The sequence below is a fragment of the Limanda limanda genome, chromosome 6, assembly GCF_963576545.1.
Source record: "Limanda limanda chromosome 6, fLimLim1.1, whole genome shotgun sequence".
Lineage (NCBI taxonomy): Eukaryota > Metazoa > Chordata > Actinopteri > Pleuronectiformes > Pleuronectidae > Limanda > Limanda limanda.
In genome coordinates, this window is record NC_083641.1 from 23,632,420 (window position 1) to 23,656,373 (window position 23,954).

The window sequence follows — 23,954 nt, forward strand, 5'->3', positions numbered from 1 at the left end:
TTGACATTGTAGATCCATATTCTACCAGGGGGAAATTGTTCAGCTGTCGTACCTGCATGTCCAGACTGACAACACTGCCGATAAGGTGCAAGTGCATTTCAAAACATGCTTGTGTTTCTATGTATCTAAGTCAACAATAAAAGCCGATACAGCAGTAAACTGGCCCCATTTTCTGGGGTTGTTGCATCAGCTGCTTTAAATAAATTGTGAGCTGCACACGACTGTCTCAGCTTCATCTTCGCCGCAGTTTAATAATCTCAACGCCGCTGGAAAAAATGACAGCACACCACAAAGTTTACGATCTCAGTATTAAGGAGCACAATATGGGGAAGGGGGACCACAACGCTCCAACCCCCGGATTACCATGTTGGTCGTTTGTCACCGTGCTCCGGTACGACCCGCTCGGGTGTCTCCTGAAATAGCTCTTGCGGCACCAGGAATACCGGATCACTGCTATGCACACAAGAGGTTAAGCCTGAGATGCAAACACTTTGGTTCGGTTAAGGCACAAAGACTACTTGATTAGGGTTTCAAGAAAACCATGCTTTGGATTAAAATAAGTAATTTCCTATGATTCAAGGACATATGAGGCAGGATTAATTAATTATTGATCTATCAAATACTAGAAAATACCAAAAGATTCACATTATCCCTGCTATTATAGTGATATCTTAGTCTAAAACAAAGATATTCACTTAACACTGATGAAAAATAAAGACAAATCTATAAGTATGTGTTAATGGTCGAGGCAGCAGCCCAGACTCCCATAGATTACAAAAACATTTTACATTTATTGAGTCTATGAACTTATTCTATTGATCGGTGGTATGGCGTATCATTACTAAACTGCAGGCATACAGTGTTTATGATGACCTTGTGTGGGCAAACAGCACATCATTCCTATTCAGATGCCTTCAACAGGCAGCAGAAAGGTCAATCTATTGACCTATAGAAACACGCTGGAGGGAATTCAAGGTTCAGCTCCACAATATCCCTCCCCACTCCCCCCCACCTGGGTCCCTGCATATCGACGGAGAGGAAGATGGAGAGAAATAAAAGGGAAATACAGCCTTCTATGTGCCGGGGTGGGCCCATCGCTCTCGGGAGTAGTGCCGGGCATTAAATCTGCCTGGGGATGAGAAAGAGTGGCAGCCACTCAGCTAGCGGGCCTCAAAACACATTTTAAATTTTGCCGTGGATGACAAGCCTCGTCCACCTCTCCGACTGTGCTGACAGCGGTGACAGTTAGCCGGCTTTTATGAGTCCGACTTGAAGGTTGCAGAGAGGCGGTTGAAACTCACCTGAAAAACACCGGAGTGGGTTTTTTGTTTTTGTATTGTCATTGCTGGATTTTCAATTAAAAACACGTACAAGCAAAAATGTGTAAACTAGATTCTGAGAAAAAACAAATGTGACTTAGTCCATAAATCCTGTTCCACAGAAGTAAACTGCCGGACAGGAAGCTGACTGCAGTGCATTTATCAAACGGGCTACATGATGCAAGGCTGAATATGAATGTTTTGGAGATAAATTGCTTGTCACCCGGTCACAGCCGACGCTCATCACGGGCCCGAGCTGTGTGTTTATCCCCGGCTGAACCTCGCACCTTACTGTAGAAAGATGTCAACATGTTTCCACTAGTTGAAAACAACCTTTGTCCTACAACATAATATCGATGCATCAGGCAAAAGGAGCGTGTGAGCGAGTAAGAAAGAGTGAGATAAAATACACATCCACACCCAAAGACCAGCGTTGCACCGCAGGTATTGATCGGTGATGATTGATTCTGTGGATCAATTTTTTATTAAGAATTTATGTTCTCGTGTTATCAAGCCTCACGGACACAGACGTCTTTCTATTTCCTGCAATGATTGAAATGCTCAATGGGCCAACGTTCATGAGGGATGTTCGACTACTACAGCTCCGGTCAGTCAGCGAGGAAACAGACCGGTGTTCAGAACCCTGGCCTTGTCCAGGGTCAAGAGGTCACGGCAGTTAGGAGGATGAAGGAAATCTGGTGAAAATGAGAAAACTGTTCTCAAAGATTCTGGAAGTACGTGTAAAAGAACATGATGTTTTCCTCATGATATATCGAGGCGTGTTAAATGGACTTCTTCGGTTTTCTGACAAATATTTATTACCAGTACACTACATGGGAATTCATGCATTTACACTTTGAAATAAACTCAAGTACATTAACTATTTTACTTCTCTACTCACAGGTTCCTGACTGAGCTGATGGCATTTTTTGTAACATGCAAGTTTGCTGTCGTCGGTGTTGTGCTTTTGCTATTCACATGTATGTCTTTATTTCAAATATTTAAAAATGCTTCCAAATCTCCAATGTCATTTAAATCAAATATTCAAAACCAGACCTTCATTGCTTTGTTAGCACTTAAAAAATGTTGCTTTGTGATGTTATAAAAACCCAGAAATTCAGCAGATAGTGAAACGGCTGTGAGCCTCTCCTGATGTGCTCGCTGAAAGAACTTTCCTTGAAGGTTAGCCAAATTATTAACAGAAACGCACTGGTGCAGTGACGGTCAGAGGCGGAACATTTCACAACAGTAGTTTGGTTGATTAACGAGACAACCAGAGGTGATTAAGACGTCTCTGATTGTGCTGTCACTCTTCCAAATGGACAGGACCTCCGTGCTCACCCCTCTGCCATTCCAGTCCAAATGGCCGGGTGTGGAGATGTGTCTCCACATTTCCAGCACTCACTCATTTAAAAGACCCCTTTGCTTCTCACTAAATCTTCCTCGGCCCATCTGGAGATAGGGTTTTATACAGGACACAGGTCCACTCAGGCTAGCCATCACCTTTACTGTCCCCACTGATACAGCCCGCCATTAGCATTAAAACCAGGCTGTGCGCCGAGAAATCGAACTTGAGCTTGAGTCAGAGTGAGGTGGAACATTTTTATCTGACAAGTGCATCATAGGGAAGAGAGTGAAATACTCTTTTAAATTTCTCTTTTAATTTATTTTACATCAGTCTTTTTGGAAATGTCTTGTTCCCAGGAACAATTTGTTTTGCCAGCATCAATAAAAAGAAAAAACCTCAAGCGTTTTCAAGCAATTACAAACAAAGCATCCCGACAGAGAGATTAAATAAACCAACAACGATATGAACTATAAAAATCTATGATCTATAAAGTGTGCAAATAATTATCTCAGAGCCAATGTGCACTGACAGACTAGTCACTTAATATTCTCCCTCATACGGACGTGCTGCTGTAGTAAATACAAGCTGATCAATTCCCTCTGTGGTTTGATTGTTGTGCTCCTCAAATCTATAATGTAAGTGTGAGTTCTACGATGTATATCTAATAATATTAGATATTGTTTTACCTATTGAAGAATATTGAAATGCTACTGCAAAGCTCTAGTATACTGTACATACTGAGATGCTCATGCACAGTTTGCCCAAGGACATCAGTGAATTGGAGCATTTCTACATGTATATATGCACGTGCCTAATAGCTAAGGTGTATGTAATCTATAGCAGCAGTTTCTTTTGTAATTGGGAAATTTGTTTGTATATTGCAATCACTTTGCTCAAACTTTAATACCAACAGCAGATATTCCTGATAAATGACGTGTCCATATGTTGTTTGTAGAAGAGCAATAACTCAAATTAAGGGGAAAAGCCGAGGCTGATTAATTATCATGACATTACGTTGGGTAAGAATAGCAAATAAACAACAAGGCAAAATATGCTCCAATGATCACATGAAACAATACCAAATTGAATATGGTAGAAGCGATTATTTACATGCGGTCATGCCTAACAAAACAGATTTGCTTTTTCAGCAAGTTTTTTTTTATGTTATAAAATGTATAATAACCTTACTGTGTAGTGCCATACAACACATTCATCAGTAACGTATATAATTGCTTGCCAGTGGTCTGTTTTGTTCAAGTTCAGCTGTTTCGATATTATTAAAGCTGCCTTAATTGATTTTGTGTTATTCTTTGATGCTCACTACACCCAATGCTTTCATCATGTCTGCCTGATTAAATACATGCAACAGCAGCACTTCAACTTTCCATAATGAGAGAGAAGGGGGGGGGGGCATAAAGGTGGTTGCCAATTGGGGCAACAAATGCAACCGGAGCTAGACATCAAATGGAGACTGATGATGTCAAACCCTTAAAAACATACAGCATATTTATGAGAATTCAACTTTTAGATTATTTACACTTGTGAAAAAAATATATTACACCACTAGGGGGCATGAAGGTACCAAAACAACCCCAAAGAAATGAAGCCCAGAATTCTGCGTGTTCAAGTGACTGTGGCTAACATGTTAGCGCACATATACAGGCAGTACTTCCAGTAGACTCAACGTTTGATTTTCATTAGCAAACACAAACCATCTTTATTTGACTGCTCTTTTATTTATAGTTATGTATGTAATTGTAAACATTGAGAATTTAGGACCAGTAATACAAATTTACAATCAGCGAAAAGCCCTCAAACCTACACCGAAATAATATTTGTTCAATTTAGCTATAGTGTGCACATATTCTACTAACAAACAAAACAACAAACTTTCTGTCAGAGTGTTGTGAAAAATATTATCATTTGGCATGGATGACTATAAAACTGAAAAAATAATATAAAACACAAAAAGAAAGGTTTACAACCATGACATCAAGGTTCAGTGAGAACAGATTGAAAGAGAAACTTAACAAAACAAAACAAAACAGGTATTCTAACCAGCAGCTATTTTTAAAGTAATGGTTTTAAACATAATAAAATAGGCCATGAACCTTTTTACTCCCATTGTGTGGTTTCCACATCTCAGGGTCATCGGGAACTTATTTGCTTGACCTTGGTCAGTTTTTGCTTTTCAAAAATGTATTATCAAATTCTGCATTGATATCCAACCATGAGCGAACGAGTTAGACTGGGTGTGGCCTATTCGATCACGCCTTGACCTTATGATACCAGTGAAACGTTTTGTAAAATTTGTATTTTTATAAAAATATGTCATGTTGTGTGGAAAGCAATCACTCTACTAAATGCTGATGAGATAGGGGAAAAATAAATGAAGGAATTTAGACTGAAAACATCCTTTGTCATTAGAAAACAAACTGACTGTACACAGAGGAGTGGGACAGGGCGAGTGTCCAGGAGACTGGAGACTATGAGACGGACACATTCTGGAGGATGATCTTGAAAGCTGGAAAGACACATGGCCCAGCCAAGCAGCTCCATGATTAACCCTGCGCTGGTGATAGGAGTCAGCGAGTAAGCGAGAAGGTGAAGGAGCCGAGAGAGAGTGACAGCGGAGGAGAGGAGGAGAGGGAACCGAGGAAGTGTCAGCGTTGCTTTGGAAGGCAAAGAGAAACACAGGCTGACAGGTGAACCCGTGAGGATTGACCAGCCAACATCCAGCTGTCAGCGAGAGCTCATCTGGCACCAGCAGAGCTTATGTGTCAAACAGGAGAAAGGACAGGAGGAGCCCTGCATATGGCCGCACATGTAAAGCTGTGGCCCGGCCCCACACTAAGCAGCTTTAATGAGCAACATGTAACAACAACAGAGGACACAAGGACAGAAGAGTGATTATCATCTCACACATGGTGGTGTGCAAGTGGTTGCTATGCCACCACATTAAATCCTTTTTCAGAATAAGCTTCACTTGGAATCAATTCACTGGGACTCAAATTTGAAATACCGTTAGAAATTTGACATGTTTGTGATCAAAAATATAGTAATAATAATAATGTAATAATTCTAATTTTTGGAACTATGGATACTTGACGTCAAGGGGAAATGAGGAATCTGTCTCTAAAACTGTAAATTATTTCCAAGTCATGTGTACTAACACAACTGATCTGACATGTTTCGAGACTTGTATATTTCCATTTAGCTGCCTGTTCAGCCTTGTCACAAGAACATAAAGCATTCCTTTAACATGTGTACTATGAAAATATAGGTTTGGGCGTAGTAAGGATATAAGATATCTCGAAGGTATTTGAAAATAATAGTGATTTCGTCTCACTACTGTCTATACAATTTGCACATTAACATTTTTAAGACCTCAACAATGTTTGCCCAGCAACAGTCTGTGTGAGTGCAGATGCTTTGAAAGTGATGACAGAGCTTTCAATAAACAGTATAATTTTGCGAATTGATTTTGAACCCATTCATAAGAAATGCACCTTATAGGCTTTACAAAAAGACAGAGTGAATCATACAAAAATAGACTAAATGAACTTAACATAATTTAAACATTATTATTAACAGCATTAAAAGCTGGATAACAGGAAAGTGTTTAGATTAACGATGAGCGCTATCTTTGAATGCCATTCATCTGCAATGGTGTGAAACAACTCATTCATGTGTTGGTCTGTGTAGAATAAGATTATTGTTAAGACTTGAGCTTCCAGTCGTCTGTTTGACTGTACAAGTGACAACTGAGTTGATGTCCACTCATCACAGGTGACTGCTACAAGCTAAAACTAACACAGACTCACAGAACAGCCGAGCAAATAAATTCCTTCCTTCATACAGATGATAATGTTCTTATTGTTTTGTTGGCTGCCGTTTGTTATTTGCCTTCAATAATAACTCGAGGCTCACTTGACTTGTCTGTATACTCTCCACAATTTGCATTTTGGAAACCGACACTGAAGTTATGATAAGAGTGAAATAGACTGCTAATGCCAGCAAGTTGGTAACATCGCTGTGATAAAGGATTAATGGGATGTTTTTGAACACCATCTGGGAGACTTGCCCTCTCGGTCAGTAAGCCATCATTTGGAACAACGACAGTTGGGAAGTCATTAGGCAATTAATGAACAATGAAAATGGATGCTTCTCTAAGCATTTACACAAAGTTAAGGGGCAGTGAGGTCACAAAGAATCCAGCTAAAAGCACTGACTGGCAAAATGTGCAATTTATCTTGACAGGCGGAGTAAAGCTGTCTTATGCAACAATAACTTGAAGTTAACTTTTGTTTAAATTAAAATTATCACAAGCACACAATGACAACACGTTGACTTTGAGAATGGAGTCTCCGTGTATGTCCCCAAAGGAGCAATCGGCCCAAGTTTGGCCAATTGGTCAACTTTTGAAAATCCCCATCATTTACCCAATGTGGAAATGTTGCAGTCTTTCTATAAATCATGAATTCATCCTTCAGAATGTAAAGTAAATCCATATAAAAGGGTTTTCTATTGCTTCCTGTCATATTGTGCACACTTTCTTTTCACATTCCTGTTTCTCCGAAAGCGCTTCACACACTCAGCCATTGCAGACAATGTGAAAATACCAAGAATCCGTCCAAAACACTGGGATAATTACTAACTCCACTCACTGTCAGGCAAAACACTGCCCATGCATTATAGATAATCGATGTGAAATATGACAAAAATGTGGAAAGTAGAAATATACTCCAGCTGAGGTTTACGCGTTATTGCATGCATCACAAAGTACTTTGCATGAATAAGAAAAACACACGTTAAAAATAGCAAAACTTCAGAACAAATGAGGATGCATTTCCTAACACAGACAAAGAAGAGCCGGTAAGAAGCAAATAGATAAGCAGTGAGTATTTTTAGAGACATAAGAGCCTGGTTGGCCTGATAACCTTTTTGATGGCATACAAACATTCATTTAAAATGCACTATTGGTTACTCTCACCGGGTTTATATGAGAAATCCAAGCAAATATCATCAGTGTGATACATTTAAGTGATGCCGCTTTAACAACCAATGACCCGTCCAAAAGGCAGAATACCAGGCACTGTGTGAACATGAACTGGCCCATAGAGACTATAATGGGATGAGAAGTAGTCCAAGGCAGAACCTGGAACACCTACAACTAGTTTGGACCAACTGTATTAAAAAGCAGACCTGAAGTTACCACAAATAATGAGCATTTCCCATCATCTGTTAAATGTGGTTTATGAAAACCAGACTGAAAGAAGCCATTCAAGTTTATAAAACAGTAATAAGCTGTGGAGATCAAATATAGATGAGCACTGAGGCTCATGCTAACTGGCTCGTCACGCTACACCTACAGAGTAGACATTTTTATTTACTTTAGTCCAATACCAAACACAGTGACATCTTATGGACATTTAAGATATAACTGTGACAGATTACACACCTTGTCCCCCACATAATCGTTCTTAGGTTTAGTATCGTGACACATTCCCACCTCCTCAAAAGCAGGTTAAGACTCGTGCCACAGATCAAATACACAATTTTCTTTCCTGCCAGCTGTGTCTCTGTGGACTCTCGCACCAGGATAACACAATCACACTCAGCAAATCTGTTTACCCAGGTGAATCCACCATCTGGCGAATAGATGTGTGCCAGCAGGTAGGTTCTGCTCACTCGTTCACTTCTGCTTTGCATTATACGATCGAACATGAGAGATGAGTAAGTGTTTCAAGTCAGAACATCTCAATTTTTTAGTTTTGTGTAGGTCAGTGGTTTTGGGGTTTGTTGACGGAATAAAAATCAGCTTTATATTTTAATGTAATTCCATGTATTGACAGTTTGTGCCAACTAACCCTGGATTAGCCCCAGATCCTGTCCCTCTGGAAAAACCATGGACATCAATGGTTTTTAATACTTCGCTCAGATTGGTTTCAAAAACACAAAACCATCTGTGTTGCTATGCTGCTGTGTTACTAGACTGCTTTTGCTCTCAGTGCTGCAAGATTATATAGAAGGCTTGGGAGCAATGAGGGAAAAGGTGTCATATGGGAAATAAGCTGCAAAAGTGAGCTATGCCTGAAGTCGACTTAACAAGGAGCCGTACATAAATCCGTGTTTAGCCACAAAGATTCTAGGTCTTGTTATTTCCCTGACAGAAAACTGTTAAAGCTGTTCTTATCTGTGTTAATACAAACGTCCGATACAGATGGATGGCCTGCATTGGTTTTTTTAAATCTCTAAACAAATGTAAAAGCAGAGAAAACACAACACTACGACAACTTTGGTTACAAACAGCCCAGGCAGGCAAACTAAGTTTAAACCTATAAGTCCAATTCAAGAAAAACAAAACAAATGACACGTAACAGTGGACACAATTTCAATATTCCTGCTTTCACTGCGTTGAGAACCAACAGGCGTCCACAGTTGAGGAGGCTCTCAGGGCACAGAAACTGCAGCACAAGAAATGGCACTATAATCAATAGCTTCCCAAGCCACTTGTTAAAAATGCCATTTCCATCTCCAAGACGCTGAGAGGGCCCTTTACCGGGAAAGAGCCACATATCATTCTCTCCAGACAACTGGCGGAATGAAAAATAGGGGACCACTGTCACTGACCAATATTGATTATGACTGAAAATGTGATCATTTCGTATTAACTCGCCCCGAGGAGCCCTGTTCTGTCAGCTTGGCCAGGGAGAATTAATGCTTTCATATCATGCTTAACAAAAATATGGGTCGTTGCTCACTTCAGCCTCCAGACAAAAAAGGTATTCGCCAATCGCACGGATTGCATTGCTTCCAAAAGAACACGACAATATGAATTACATTAAAGTAATTATTTAACACGTTTCCTCCTACTTGAGGAGATATTTATTATTGCCCCTGTCAGCACTTTAATGAAGCTCCAGACTTGGCATTTAAAATATCAATTTCCGGTGATGAGAGTTGTCATTGGTAAAAAGAGGAGATATGGAGGTGGGGGTGGGCTGAGCTATTCGATTGAAATGTCTTGCTCTATAAGGTCTCGATGAGGATAATTGAGCCTTTCTGAAACAATTTGTTAATGTATGACATTGAGTAGGAGCCAAGCCATCGGGGGGAAAACTGAATAAAACAGCAATTAAAAGTGTTCATTGTATAAGGTAATTTAAACATTTCCCCTAAGTGCTTTTCACTCAGACTATTGTGAATTGGTTTGATTTGTTTATAGGCATGTGTGAAGGCTGTGAGTCACAACAACTTTAAAACCTTTATCTGACACTACGTCGACCATATGCAGAGACGGACGAAATGACAGCTCCACAAAAGTGAAGCTATCTTGACCGGAATGGGACTCTCTTTAATGGTTTCTGTCATTTTTAGGTGTGCAGTTAGTTTTGTGGTGTGAAAGAAAAACACAGTTATATGACTATGGAATCCATCTGTTGATTGAGAACTCTGAAGGGAGCAATGTTTTAAACAGTGCACTGGATCTGGATAAGAAGCATCTATATTAACGCATGTAATTTAGCACAGTTATACATCTGAAAGGTAAAATGAGTTACAACAAGCCACAGTCAAGCCTTTATTCTACAGTAAGTATTTTTGTGTAACTGGTTCCAGTAAGTCATTGTACACATCTTATTTTCCATTTGCTAATTTCTCTTTGTGTACAACTAACATTATGTACAAGAACTTCATTCCTTTGTTTCACTTCAGCATTTTTATTTCCAAAGTGCAGCATATGTAAATCACGCTTCAAATAAAGAGAAGCAAATGAAAAGAAAGTCTGAATATAACTGTGTCAGCGTGACAAGAGAATAAAAGGCAGCACCAAAGTCATTTTGAAAGCTGTGTGACTGGCTCTTTTTAGCAGAGCGATGGGGATTCATAATTACAACATAGCCCACAGACAAATGCACTGAAGGTGCTTATTGAAGGTATAAATATTGCCCTATAGGAAAATGTCCTGGTGTGTTTTATTAGTTTGATAGTTTTTTTCCCCCTTTTCCAATTGAAAATTCAATAAATACATATAAATTCACTCACACCATCTAACTCGCCGCCTTATGCAGCTTACCCTTGCAGGCATTTTGTTCCAATCTCAGACAGTGGCTACACAAGCAGTGGCTACAGTGGCGATATTACACTTTGTCACATATCACAGACCGCATGAGGCCTTATAGGCACTTGTATTCAAGAAGTAATGCATTAAACATAGAAATACAGTTTTTTTTAAAAAGGTAATATCTTTTGTTTGTTTTCTGAGCGGAAAACCATATGAAAAACGCAATATGTGGTTCTTCTTGAGGAAAGAAATACTGTGTACGCCAGTCAACAAAACAATAATTAAAATAAGAGTTGATGTCAACATTTCTGTTTACTATTTTTCTCACGTTGGAAAATCAGGATAGATGTGCATTGAATGCAGACTGAGAAAGACTGTCAATGATAAATACTGAAAAAAAGGAAGGACACAAGGACTTTAATATTTTTGAAAGTTCAATCATTCTTCCTCCTGTGATGTCTGGGTGAAATTGCGTTGGTGCCGGCTCTGACAATAGTCAGGTAAATCCACAACGCAGTCCTAATCCCTCTCAGACTGCTGGGGAGCCACTGCAGTTATCAGGGTGCTGCTCCACACAAACACACTGGATTACCCAGAGTCCCCGGCAACGGCAAACAGATGTTACAGAACAGCATGCTGTCAATCTCTCCAGGCAGGTGGGAATCGCTGTTCAATCGGTGTTAGTGTAAAATCAGATGTAGAGGTGAATCACGGTATATTGAGACAAGCCTGTGGGAAATATCTTCTGTGTTTTCATGCTGTAGTGTTAAGAGCAGGGACAAAAAGACGTGTTACTGGTAAAGAACAAGTGGTGAAGCATACACACGGGGGAATTTCACTTCAAGATTTCAAATCAGCACATCAACAAACTCTTCCTCGGATCAACTAGTCTTCCTCCCAAATGAGAAAATAAATAAAACAGTGATGCAGAGAGGTTATCTGCTTATCTCACCTTCAGCCAGTACATCTCAACATGACTGCACAAAGGTGTGTAGCAAAAGCTTAACACACACTCAGTGACTGCCGATTCATACTTCTAAGCAGAAGAACAGCACAGCATTATCCTTCAGCATTCGATTTTAACTCCGGATGAGGGGCCACGTCCTTCATGGTCCTGCCAAAATGAGACAGACTGGTCTACAAAGGTCACCAGCTTGTCTCACCAAAGCATCTTTAGCTACTTGACTTACTGCAGCTCAGCAATCCACATACAGTACCTAGCGCGTTATGCCTTCATCACTGGCCCACAACGAATCCTGGATCCACCTGTTGGATCCTTGTCGTTGCTCAGGAATGGAAGGACGAATTTGACAGCCGCATTTGAAGGAGCTTTCAGCCAAGTCACTCCCGTCCCTGAATTGGGACCCAGCTAATCAGCATAAAAACCATGCACATCATCTTCATAACCTGTGTCTCCATCTACGAATGCAGCTGCTGAAGGATGCAGCCCCTGCATTGAGTCACAGTTTCAGGAGGAGGACTCGTATTTTCCATGGCCTCTGTCTGGAAGTTGTCAGCGTAGAAGTGCCCCCTCGTGTCAGAGCTTCCAGTCAAGCCTCAGGTTTTTACAGGTGAGCAGGGTCTATGTCACCAGGTTCTCACTATAACAGAGGCAGTGCTCAGCGACAGCAAACTTTAGATGAGTTTATGAAGCGATGGAAAAGATGACATCAGGTCTAATCCCGGCTTTAAAAAGCGGTGAAACCAACGAGTGACATCTCTGAAGTGGACGAGATGCACAAGGACGTTCACACCCCCACTGTCGAGCTGCACCACTCTGCTGACACTTTCAAAAATAAACTGAATCCAAAGTTGTCATTATTAACTGTACAATGACAACACTATCAGCAGCTCACCAGAATCTCCAGAGCCCATCGCAGTCTGCGACAATGACTTTTGGCCGAGAATGTCTGGTTATTTTCCCCCCCTCAGTCAGTCGGTTTCCTCTTTTTTCACTTGGCTTGGCATGCCATGAAGTGAAGTCTAATTAAACAATCAAACCCATGCAGTCCCATTCCTCCTCTGTCCTATTGACTTTGTCACAGCCCTCATCCTCTTCCCACTATAAAGTCCCATGTCTAATGCCAGCCGGGGAGAAGGACTGTTGTCTCACACTGTTTGTTCCCCTATCTCTCCTCGTCTCTGTGAGCAGAGTCAGCATCAAAGCGGCAGCCGCTGAGCTCTGAGAGCAAACTACAGCTTTGAGTGTTGAGTTGAAGCTAAACTGCTGAGCACAAACACGACTGAAGTTGGGCTGAAGAGTTGCATCTGTAGAAGTGCCTCACAACTTTCTCTTTATGGCGTGGATGCAGGAAATTAACCATTGGACACAGCACTTAATCATAAGAAGGTGTGAGGTTAAAAAGGAGCGTGCACAGAGAGAAGAAATTGCCTCCATCCAACCATTTAATAATGTCACCCAAAGTATATATCATTCTCAACAAAAAATATATTTAAAGTAAGTATAATAATCCAGGCTAATTATTCAAGCTAGAAGTTTTAATCACCATCGATACATTTATATAATGTAAAGAAAGCAGTTTATCCTTTTAATTTGAATTGAAATGTTACGTGTAACTTGCAACAGACAAATCTGCAGTAAAGTTAAGTTACTAAAGTATTAAAGTGACACGCTTCAAGAAGTAGTTAAAAGCCTGTTGTCAGAAATGTATGACTGTAAGTAATGATCGCTCAAATTGAGATAATGGTGCACACTTTCAAACAGTCTTTCTTAGAAAACCTTCATAGCATTGCAGTGTCCACATGATAAGCTATAGAACTGGTTGTGACCAGTGAAATTAAAACCATAAAACCCTGTATGATGAGCAAAGAATTAATTGCACAGACTCACAAATTGCAAGCTCCAGTCTTTCACATGGCATTATGTCTCTAAGCACCAGTGGGCACATTGGGTTGTCAGTTAATCTAAAAAGGTAAAGATAGAATCTGATAAGTCTTGGAAGGCACTACTGATGGTATTTCTCATAAACAGGCATCTTAAAACCCTGCAATCCCCCCAAACCAGAGGGCGTTGGCGGAATGAGGCTCCAGCTCTGTTCAAGCAGCCAATAAGCACTTCAGTGGGCGTGTCTTCAGCTCAACTACACACAGGCTGAACATCCTGCTGATACTGCCATCTAGCAGCTGTGCTGTGCTCTGTCCTCTCATGGAGACCACCACACTCACAGAGACACAAGAACCAACCTTAACTTAATCTGAACCACACTCTTAGGTGGATTACATACAATAATGTGCACAATATCCACAATCCACAATACTGCTATTCCTCACCGACAGTTAAGTTGCTATTTTAAATGGAGAAAGTGGCAAACGAGTATTAAAAGGTTTCATATTTGTACATGGAGTCTGTTGTTACTTTTTAAAGAAGAGGGTGTTATCACGTCGGATCACGGTCTCCAGGAACCTAAAAGCTGTCAGCCACATAAACAGTCGTGGCATTTATTTCTCATGGGAAATCACCAAGCAACTTCCAGTGGCTCAGAAAGCAGAGTCGTTGCTGTAAAGGTTGATTTGTTTGTCGAGTCCTAAAAACAGGACAAGTCACCTGCCGCAGGTAAACGATCTCGTGTTTTTTTAAGGACCGTAGAGGTTTTGTCTCTTGGGGATTCGTCGATGTTTAAATAAGGTCACTGGTGACACATTCATTCAATGATGTACAAGGAGTCGATAAAGTCAGGAGTTTGTAACTTTGCGGGACAATTATGTTCACTGATAAAAAAACAAGAAAGATGGGCGCTCAGTTTGCAAATGTCTTTTTATAAAGTCAAAGATTTAAGCGTAGATATAAGACATATTTATTCAGCTGTGCTCTGGTGATAGAAATCTACATAAATATACTGACATCTGTGTTGACTGCACCACATTAGATAAGATTTTGAGATATCCAGACTCCAAGTCTGTACATATCCTGAAGGATTTCTACGTTGTGGTGAGAAGCCAATTGTAATAGTCTGGGATTTACAAAGCACAAATGTTCATTGTTGTTCAAGATATCAAGAAACAGGCTAGGGAAAATAAAATACTGCATTTACTGATAGTACAGAGAAACACTCTGTGTGTATGAGATCATCTACGAACACAGGGAGGCTGTGACAGTGAATGAAGTACAGTCAGACTTTGAGGGTTATGTGCTGGACTCCTTAATTTATTCAGTATATGAATTAAATAATTGGTCATATTCCATTTTCTGTTTAATTTTACACTAATCTGATCTCTTAAGATAAATATCCATTTAGTTTGGCCCCTTGTTGAACTTGGCATATTATAAATAAACTGTAGGCTAACCGTCAACTTTGTGTTTAACACATGAGGCTGAACATGTCTGAATTGGCATATTTCAATATTTTTGGATAAAATGGTTAATTTTGCTGTAAATATTATCTACGAATCAACTTGGTGAGGATAAGATACAATTTCAGTCTACCAAAATTTTCTTTGGTTGACTACAGCCCTAGTAATGACATTGTAGAAATCAACAACAACAACAAATCGCACTGTAAACATAAAAAAAAAAAAAAAAAAAAAAAAAAATGTATGAATAATATGCCAGTTCAGCTCAATTTGACCTTGTGTCAGCCCTTAAATATAAACTTTTTCAAACTGATTAGAATAATTACCTAAACTGAATAATAACCAATTAATCATGATGTGGCTCGTGTATTTACTTTGCTCATTTTAATTCATACAAACTAAGAATCTAATATTCCAATCATGACTTATTCAAGAGTAGTAATCAAGGCGTTGTTCATGTTACACTGTTGATGATCACTACATTTCCCTGAGAGCTGTCGTGGCTCCTGCTACAGACCACACCCTGCCTCTCTCTTTCTCTCTCTCTCCCAGCTCAGTATGCACATGAGCCCTGGGCATCAGCAGAGAGAGAGAAGGGGTAGAGGGCTGAGAACACTCAGTCGTACTACTCAGGATGGATGTTTCCCATCATGCAGCTCAATCAGCCGCCCAATGATTCATTTCACAGACACTTGGGTAATTATAGGAGTCGGCTCTTCACCTCTGGGGATGAAACTGCATGAGCGCAGCCAGGGTGGGGAGTGGGGAGTGTGTGGGGGGGACGGGCTGAAAGACACAGTGAGAAGTGAGTGAGTGAAAACAAAGAGACGTGAACGACAAGGGATGACGTGTAGTGAAATTCGTTTAACTGGTGTCAATGGTCTTGCTTAGGATACACAATATTTTTATTGACTCCACTAATCACTGCTGTGTGAGCCCTGCAAACCAGTTACAACCAGTGTGAGCAAACAAAAGCAGTGAAGATATACAGCAGGTGACCTTTTAAGGGGGGGGGAGTAAAACAAAAGCTGTAAAAAATAACACGCTATAAGATGGGGCGTGAATAAAGATGCACCAGGAAAGAATGAAAAGAGCCTGTGAAGAGAACATGGGTGATGATAAGTGAGAAAGCGCCCCCTATTGATGGAAAAAAGCATTTTCAGCCAACAGACCTCAGTGCAACATCCTACCTAGATGGAGCATTCCAGGCTCGCCAATCATTCAGTTCAATTATATATTAGGCTTTATGCATGAAGAATGTTTCTGGATCGAGCAGGGAAGCAGGAGCCAAACAGAAACATTCTCATGAACTCAATAGTCTTCAGTGAATGAAATGGAGTGTGGAGGATATTGATTTGGATGACAATAATTGGATAGAAAAGGTGCAAGGGGGGAGGACTGGCTCGGAAAAAAAAATAAGGTGGTGGGAGTTAATCGTTACGCAGCGGTCAGGGTGTAAAGGAGCCCATTGATTATTCTGTGTTTGTCTTCAAATGTAAAATATTCAGAGTGGACATGTATTTTAGTGCGTCAGGTTGAGATGGCTGTTTAATTCTGCTCAGTGGACAGTGTACAGCTGTAACTGACTCAGGATCGGGCCACTACAATTACAGTGCACATATATGTAGCAGCTGTATGAAAATTGAAGGCAAAAACAATATCTGATGTTTAAAATATCTGAAGTTGGCCAGGCTATGATGGGGAATAATTATAATTGCACGATTCTTCTGAGCTCAGAGGGTCAGCGTGTAGGATTTAGTCACACCAAAGAAGTTGAGGTTGCAGAATGAAACCGACTGCACGCCCCTCCTCCACTCACTCCTCCCCTCACCCCTTCTTTTCAAAGCTTGCAGGAGAACGGTGGCCTTGAGTTGGAAAGAATACATGAAAGGTCCTGTCAGGAGCCAGTGTTTGTTTATGCCGGACTTCTGGAGACACACAGCTGTGCAGATGGACGAATAGAAGGTCGTCCTAAGGGGACACAAACACCCAAACTCTCACTTTTATTATCTCAAATATAAAGGATTGTTAATAGAGAGCCTGAAATCCTCCACACTGCTCCTCCAAATTCCTTCTCTGTATAGCATCTGTTTGCACGATGCACGGTATAAATGCAAAGCACCAACTAGGGTGAGACACCTCCCTTTTCTACGTTTTTCTATCTCTACCTCTCCTTCCTCCGCATACCAGTCCCCCCCCCCCTCAAAGCATTTTCCAACCACGTTGTGATTTTTTTATAGCCCAGAGAGCTGTGTTCAGAAATGTGATGCTTTGTTAGAAAATTCCAAGGCTACGGAGAGCAGGTGCACAGCCATTGTGACAAGCAGAATTTATTGGCTGCTTCCAAGCAAGGGAACACATTCAATAATGTGCTGGGAAGATTAATCCATTCAGCTCACGGGGCTGGGTTCATAGGATGTGGCAACAGAGGTAATTTACACGTGCAGGTAACCAAACACAGCAGTTAGGCCTTTGCAGTTGTAAAGTATCGGTGTATTAGCAGTTCCAATCCATTTAATTACACTTTAATCTTTCCAGTCGGACACCATCATAAATTAAAACTACTAGCCCACCACACACACACTTTACATTATGTGACTGGTTAATATTTGTACATACATGACTGTAATATTCTCCTTCTGCACACAAGCTGAATAACTTTACAAATTAGAACCTGAACACGTCTCCACTTCCTTGTAAAAAAATTGAAGCTAAAATATCCATGTGCCGCCATCTTGCATTTTTAACATGATCAGAATCAGAATCAGAATCAGAAGGTATTTATTGCCAAGTAGGTTTACACCTACCTGGAATTTCATCTAGTTGTTGGTGCATACAACGTACACAGAAAGAAAAAAACACAGTAAATACAACACACATAAGAAAATCAATGAAAAACAATCTATATTTACTCACTATTTACTTCTTATTTACTCACTTTTTCTAATATTCATACAAAGTAACATTTACTTAGACATAAACATATCTATATAAAAATATATAAAAGATAAAAGACATAAAAAGTGAAGTAAAAAGTGAAATGCAAAATGCAAAACAGTAGAACAGTGTCAAGTTGCAATATGCAACTTGGATTTGGAGCTGGTGACCTTTCGTCCCGTATTTATGACATCAATTTACCAATGATCACTTGGACATACATCAGTGTAAGAGGAAGTATCGAAAATGACAAACCAATCTTCAAGAGAAATGTATTTAATATGTACTTTGGACCTTTTGGTTTGGTCCATGTCCCATCTGCTTACATAAAGTAGGTTTATGACCTTTACTACAGTCACCGACCAGGGAGCGATAATGACCGTTTGGCTTCACTTTTGGGGAGCTGTCCCTGTCATCCATCTTTAAAATTCACTTTGTGGCTCAACCACTTTATATTGCAGAAGTCGAGGGGGGGTAAACCATAGGAGTTCTGAGCCCTGCCAGTTTCCGAGGGAAAGAAAAAGGATCCAGGACGGTGGATCATTGACAGGCAGCGAGAGCAGCAGGCAGTTAGCCAGACATGATGTACAGCTCTGCATAATCAGCTCGCAGCCCCATTAATCTGAGGAGACTGCAACACTTGATGAGACTGTGATGCACTTGGTGAAAGGTCCCTCCCTCAGATGTCGTTTTGAAGAACAGTGGCAGCGCGGCCGCCAAACGCAGGAGCCCCGGCCACGCCCCTCACCAGGCTCAGAGGACAAACAGTCAGAACACTCCGAGGACATTGGGTGTCTTCCAACTCCGGCAGTCCTCCTAAATTCATAATCACACTGGCGAGCAATGAGATAAAAAAAAATAATAAAACTCCCATGCATAGTCAGCGGGTCTCATTTCCAAAATCAAACATATCTGCTTAATGATCGTCTCTCCAAGGGCATACAGTGGTGGAGCCTAAATCCTGAGTACACAGCCATTAAAGCCCGAGGATCACAATGAGAGAATGTGATCCGAGCTCCTCTCAGGGGAGAAAGGGGCATTACACAAGCCAACACAATGCAGGAGCCACTGTGTAGGATGACAAGGTTAACTGGACCTCTTCCTCTGCAGCTTCAGCTCTCCCCTCAAGGCAGGTCAGTCCACAGTAACACGCTCCATTAACCGTTTGCTTCTGTTAATCCAACTAAACCTCGGCTGTAAAGGGTTATCCTATAGGTCCTTGCTGGGAGAAGGTGGTTGACCTTTAACTGGATCCCATGACAGTGGATCTACAAACATCCAAAACATCTAGTCCATGAAGGCATTAGGTCAATATAATTAAACTTATTTGCTGAAGAAGATCAAGTGAAGAGAATAACTGAACTTGATTTTTAGACTGGATTAGTAAAGTACTGTTTCTCAGGGTGAATTTAAGGCAACATGGACAAGAAGTCTGTACAAGATCTAGAGTACTGCAGCGATTTAATGCTGAGCTGCCACAAATTATAGGTTTGCAAGGGAAACATTTAACTTTTACTCCCCAGAATAAGTCAAGATCCAAAAATGCAGGATTCTATTTAATGCAACTCAACAAACCAACAAAATGTGCTACACTTTATCCATGTGGAAAATAATAATCTTCAGAGGTGTTCATGGGACAGGACAGGACCTATGAGCCAGAGAAGAATCACAGACTCAAAGGGAACAGGCGTTCATGTATTCATGCCGTGCCCCATTGAAAGTGCTCAGAAATATTCAACCTCCGCCATAACTGGGGAAACTCCATCTTGAGATTGTGTGACACAATCAAAAGCTCCAGAGCATCAAGTAAAAATGGACGTTGCAGTGAGATTTTTTGTCATATAATTTATTATCTCCGCAGTATACGATCTATGAAAGGCAAAAATATTAGAATTGTAATTGAGGATTTTGTCGGTTAGAAGGTGTCTTGGGTAAAAGTGACTCAAATTAATTCAAATGCAATTTCTTTGTTACTCTTCTTTTACTTCTCCAGGGAGACAATGTAAAGGGCACAACCTCATAATATAAACTTATTGTGTGTCACAATTTACACTGAAAAATGCAATAAACATTATTATCAGAGCAGCTTTTGTTGGAGAAGAGGTGCTGCTGGTGGGACGGGGGGGAAACCAGATATTTAGACTTAATGGGCCTTGGTGTGTGGAGGGAGTCAGAGGTGGAGACTGTGACACAGTCCACTGGGACCCGACTCCCATTGTTCTGCACTGGCACTGGATGTGCTGGGGCTTTTTATGACCCGCTAATATTTCATGACCCCAGACATTGGTAAATCAGAGTGAAGCAGATGAACAGCACAGTCTAAAACAAACCCTTACAGCTCTTTGACATCAGGGTCATGAAAATAAGCACGAACATCTGATAGGAACTCCCTAAATGGTGATTTTCACAAGATGGCGTCGAAGTCATTTGTGTTGTAATGGAGTTGCACCCTGTTGTGTTGCCGGGTTTTTCCAATTGACTACAGGAACCATGTTTGGGCTAATGAATCTGAAAGATGACTTTGACTCCACACTTTAATTAAAAGGGAGATTGCAGAGCCTCTCAGAATCAACACACTTTCAGAGATTACACGCTTCTTTGTAATGTGTGTATCAAGGCGCTTCATGACACAAATAAAATCAAATAATGCAAACGCAAAAAATATAATCAATGAATAAAATCAGCCACATCACGTTATAACACTTATAAAAGCATCAAACCCTATATGTCCTTTTGCCACTTCACGGTTCACATTAGAGAAGTAGGAGTAGAATAGAATAACAGCTTTTCAACAAAAGCAATACTGCCATCTAGTGTGAGAAAACAGAATGATCATATTCTCAGTGGCTCAGCATATCCCCCAAAAAGATGCAATATAAAACAACACAAAGAACAAATACACACAACTGTGGCATTAAGACTAACAGAGGGTCCTTCAGAAAACTAAAGATGAGACACTGACTTTTAACAGCAGCTTCAAAAACAATCTCTTTGAAAAATAGTTTCATGGTGACAGGCGTTCAGTAAATTAAGTATTAATGGGTTTGTGTGGCAGCAGCTTTTGCTAATACTGGTTTGCACCAACAATATTTATGCTGAGAGCAACTTCTTCAAAAGATGTCATCCGTCCAAGGTCATACGATCAATGTGATGGTGCCGCTGTCTCTCAATATTAAATCAGTAAGTTAGTTCCACTTGGCTGAATCCTGGAGAGGTAACACAGGTTAAAAATGCAGTAAAGTGCTTATCAACCCCCTTGAGCTCCACATAAATTAAACTTTACTAGATTATCTTTCTGCCATCTTGTTTTCAAGGGACTAATATATTAGAGTGTGTGCAATTTGGTGCAGTTTGATTGAACTTAAGGGGCTGTGGGGCCTTGGTGGAGATATGCAATGTTGTTTCAGCAAGGCCACACTTTTGTTTTCTCTGTTTCGCTACGCCTCCACTTTGAATGTCTGCCTCGCTCTCTCAAGGCTTTTCAACGATATCAGCACATCTTTACCTGATTCATCATCACATTAGAGTTAGAGGAGGAAACATGATACCCAGAACACTTGCAAAGATCTTTAAAAGGGACATCGCTTCAAAAGTTGCCCTGGTAACAACAGTGAGCTTGACTCATGTTTTGTAACAGGCCTGTGTGGCTGATGCACTGATCCACACAAAGACAATATTTGATTTCCATTGGAATGAATATTTGGAAATTATTTCATATGCGTAGTTTTACATTTTGTTATTAAAGAGGTTCTCATCAGACAATCAGACCTGTTCTATTATTCTATTATAGAAAGAAACCCTGTACTGTGAGCGTGAGCAAGACTTGTACTTCTGACTGTTTTTAAATTGCATCACATATGAAGCGCTTATGTTGCTTCGTAAAAATAAAGTGTAGGGATTAGAAATACAAGTTTCATATAAAGTGACAGTTTACAAAGACAGAGCCTGACAATTAAAAACTTTACTTTAAAAAAAGCTTTTAAAAATACGTCTGTTGTCAGTGTAATGATTCTCTCAGAGTCTCAGGATTTTTCACTTTTCATTGTGTAAATGTAAAACACTACAACCTAATGGAGTCAGGCCAGGCTGTCAAACTGTTCTTTCCAACACTAGACCTAAATACATTAGTGTCTTCATTGCGAGGTCACTCCCTTACTCACAGATTCAATATCCATTTATTCCTGGTAATAAAAAAATCAATCTGCAAGGTGGTTGGCAGACTTCCGCTGCTGCTGATGAGGCAGAGTCGGCTCTTGGCACATTACCGGCGGCTGAAGTGCCTCTCGTGATGTTCCCAGAGTTGTCCAGTGTATCTGGGAAATTACTTGCATATCATTCACATTGATTGTTTAATCAGGGATCGTGACTTGGCAGAGTTACCGTCAACAGATGTAATTGAGCTGTATGACAGTTTAATGCGATGGCACAAGAACAGCATGAACAGCACACTTTGGAGTTGAAGCATTTTAGATGCTCCCCTTCCCGGAACCAATTAACGACGAGTGCACAAGTATGATGAGCTCATATCACAAAGATTTACATCAAAACAAAGTATGAAGGGCAAAGCAAATTGCTGTAATGTTTTGGCAATAATTTGGCTCAACGAAATGATGTCTTGATCCAGAAATCAAACAAAGTAGACGCTGAGGAAAGTGTGAAAGAATAATTGACATTAATTAACCCTCAGGACTCCTGGGCTATTTTGTAAGATTCAAATTGTAACCTTTTTATACCACGTTAAAGATCTTTATCTGGCCAATGTTCGCTATCTTTTTTTCAGGGCAACATATGATCAGATAATTATTTTTTCACAGAATAATGTTGGACCTAAAGACACATCACGTGATTTGATTCTATACTCCAGAGGGTGGAAGTGATCAGACAAGAAAAGCCATGATAGAAAGAAAAGAGACCGACAGGGGCAAAGAAAACAACACCACAGATAATTAATTTCAAAATGCTATGTCAGAACTAATATGAAACTACAATCATCACAACAAATCAGTGGACTGCAAAACACAAATAACACCTAACCACATTAATATCCTCCCACTGTGTCTAATGTAACCGGCATTACAAACACATAAGAGTTGTGCGATGCTCATACACACACAACTTAACTGTGGAGCACACAGACACAAAATGAATATGCCTCTGTCTCTGTTTTGATTTAGGACATAATTAATACAGTCAGTTGCTGCAAAAACAAATAATTTGTGTTGCAATTATCCTTATACTCTCCCGCAGTTAACAGTAAAAGATGCATAAACACGACGGGCTCGTCTTTATTCAGCAGAAAATGAAGGATCCTATAAAGTAATCCAAACCCCTGTGGGACGCACCCTTTGAAAAAAACGTCCAACATTAATCCCTCAAAAGCCAGATTCTTAATATCTGCTGCGTGATGGGTATTGCATTTTCCCCGGTGTTTACTCAGCACTTTAACCCGGTAATTCTAACCCGACGGAAATTTATGTAAAAACATCAGAGGAGGGGGGGGGGGTGTCTAATGGCCGTACCTGTGCAATTTTCATGATGAATTATGGCGAAATTTATAAGATGAGTTAGTGCTCTGATAGAAATCTTGTTCACACACCCACTAATCCAGCAAAAAGAATCAAGTATCTGCTTAACAACAACACAGCATCCATTACTCTTGTTGTTTATGGCAAAATAAAAGTCTTGCATAACATTTTTAAATAGGGAAATATAAAGAGTTTCTATTTAATCTAAACACTCACATGACAGTTAGTTTTTAAAGTTATTTGTCTCTTTGTCATATTCACATCTGGCACGGTGAACTGGGAGCCTGTTGGACGAGCTCGCTCTCCTGACTGGTTCTCTGCAGCAGATAGTTCACCTTGACCACGATATCGTGTTCACAGCAGAAGGTAAAGAAGTGTGGGGGGGCAGAGAAGCCAGATGTCACCCGACATAGAGCCAGTGGTAAACTGAAGCTCAGGAAACTCACACT

The 23,954-nt window shown here is 40.3% G+C and overlaps 1 protein-coding gene across 1 annotated transcript in view; it reads right to left on the reverse strand.

Annotated features, from left to right (window-relative positions):
* Positions 1–257: 257 nt before the first annotated feature.
* The window catches only part of si:dkey-24p1.6 (protein sel-1 homolog 3), a 38,965-nt gene continuing 15,268 nt past the window's right edge, over positions 258–23,954 (reverse strand). The window contains exons 25-26 of the mRNA XM_061072572.1: positions 383–453; positions 258–266 (exon numbers count right to left, since the gene is read on the reverse strand). Of these exons, the coding sequence (XP_060928555.1) occupies positions 258–266; positions 383–453 (80 nt within the window). The remainder of the gene's footprint in view (positions 267–382; positions 454–23,954) is intronic.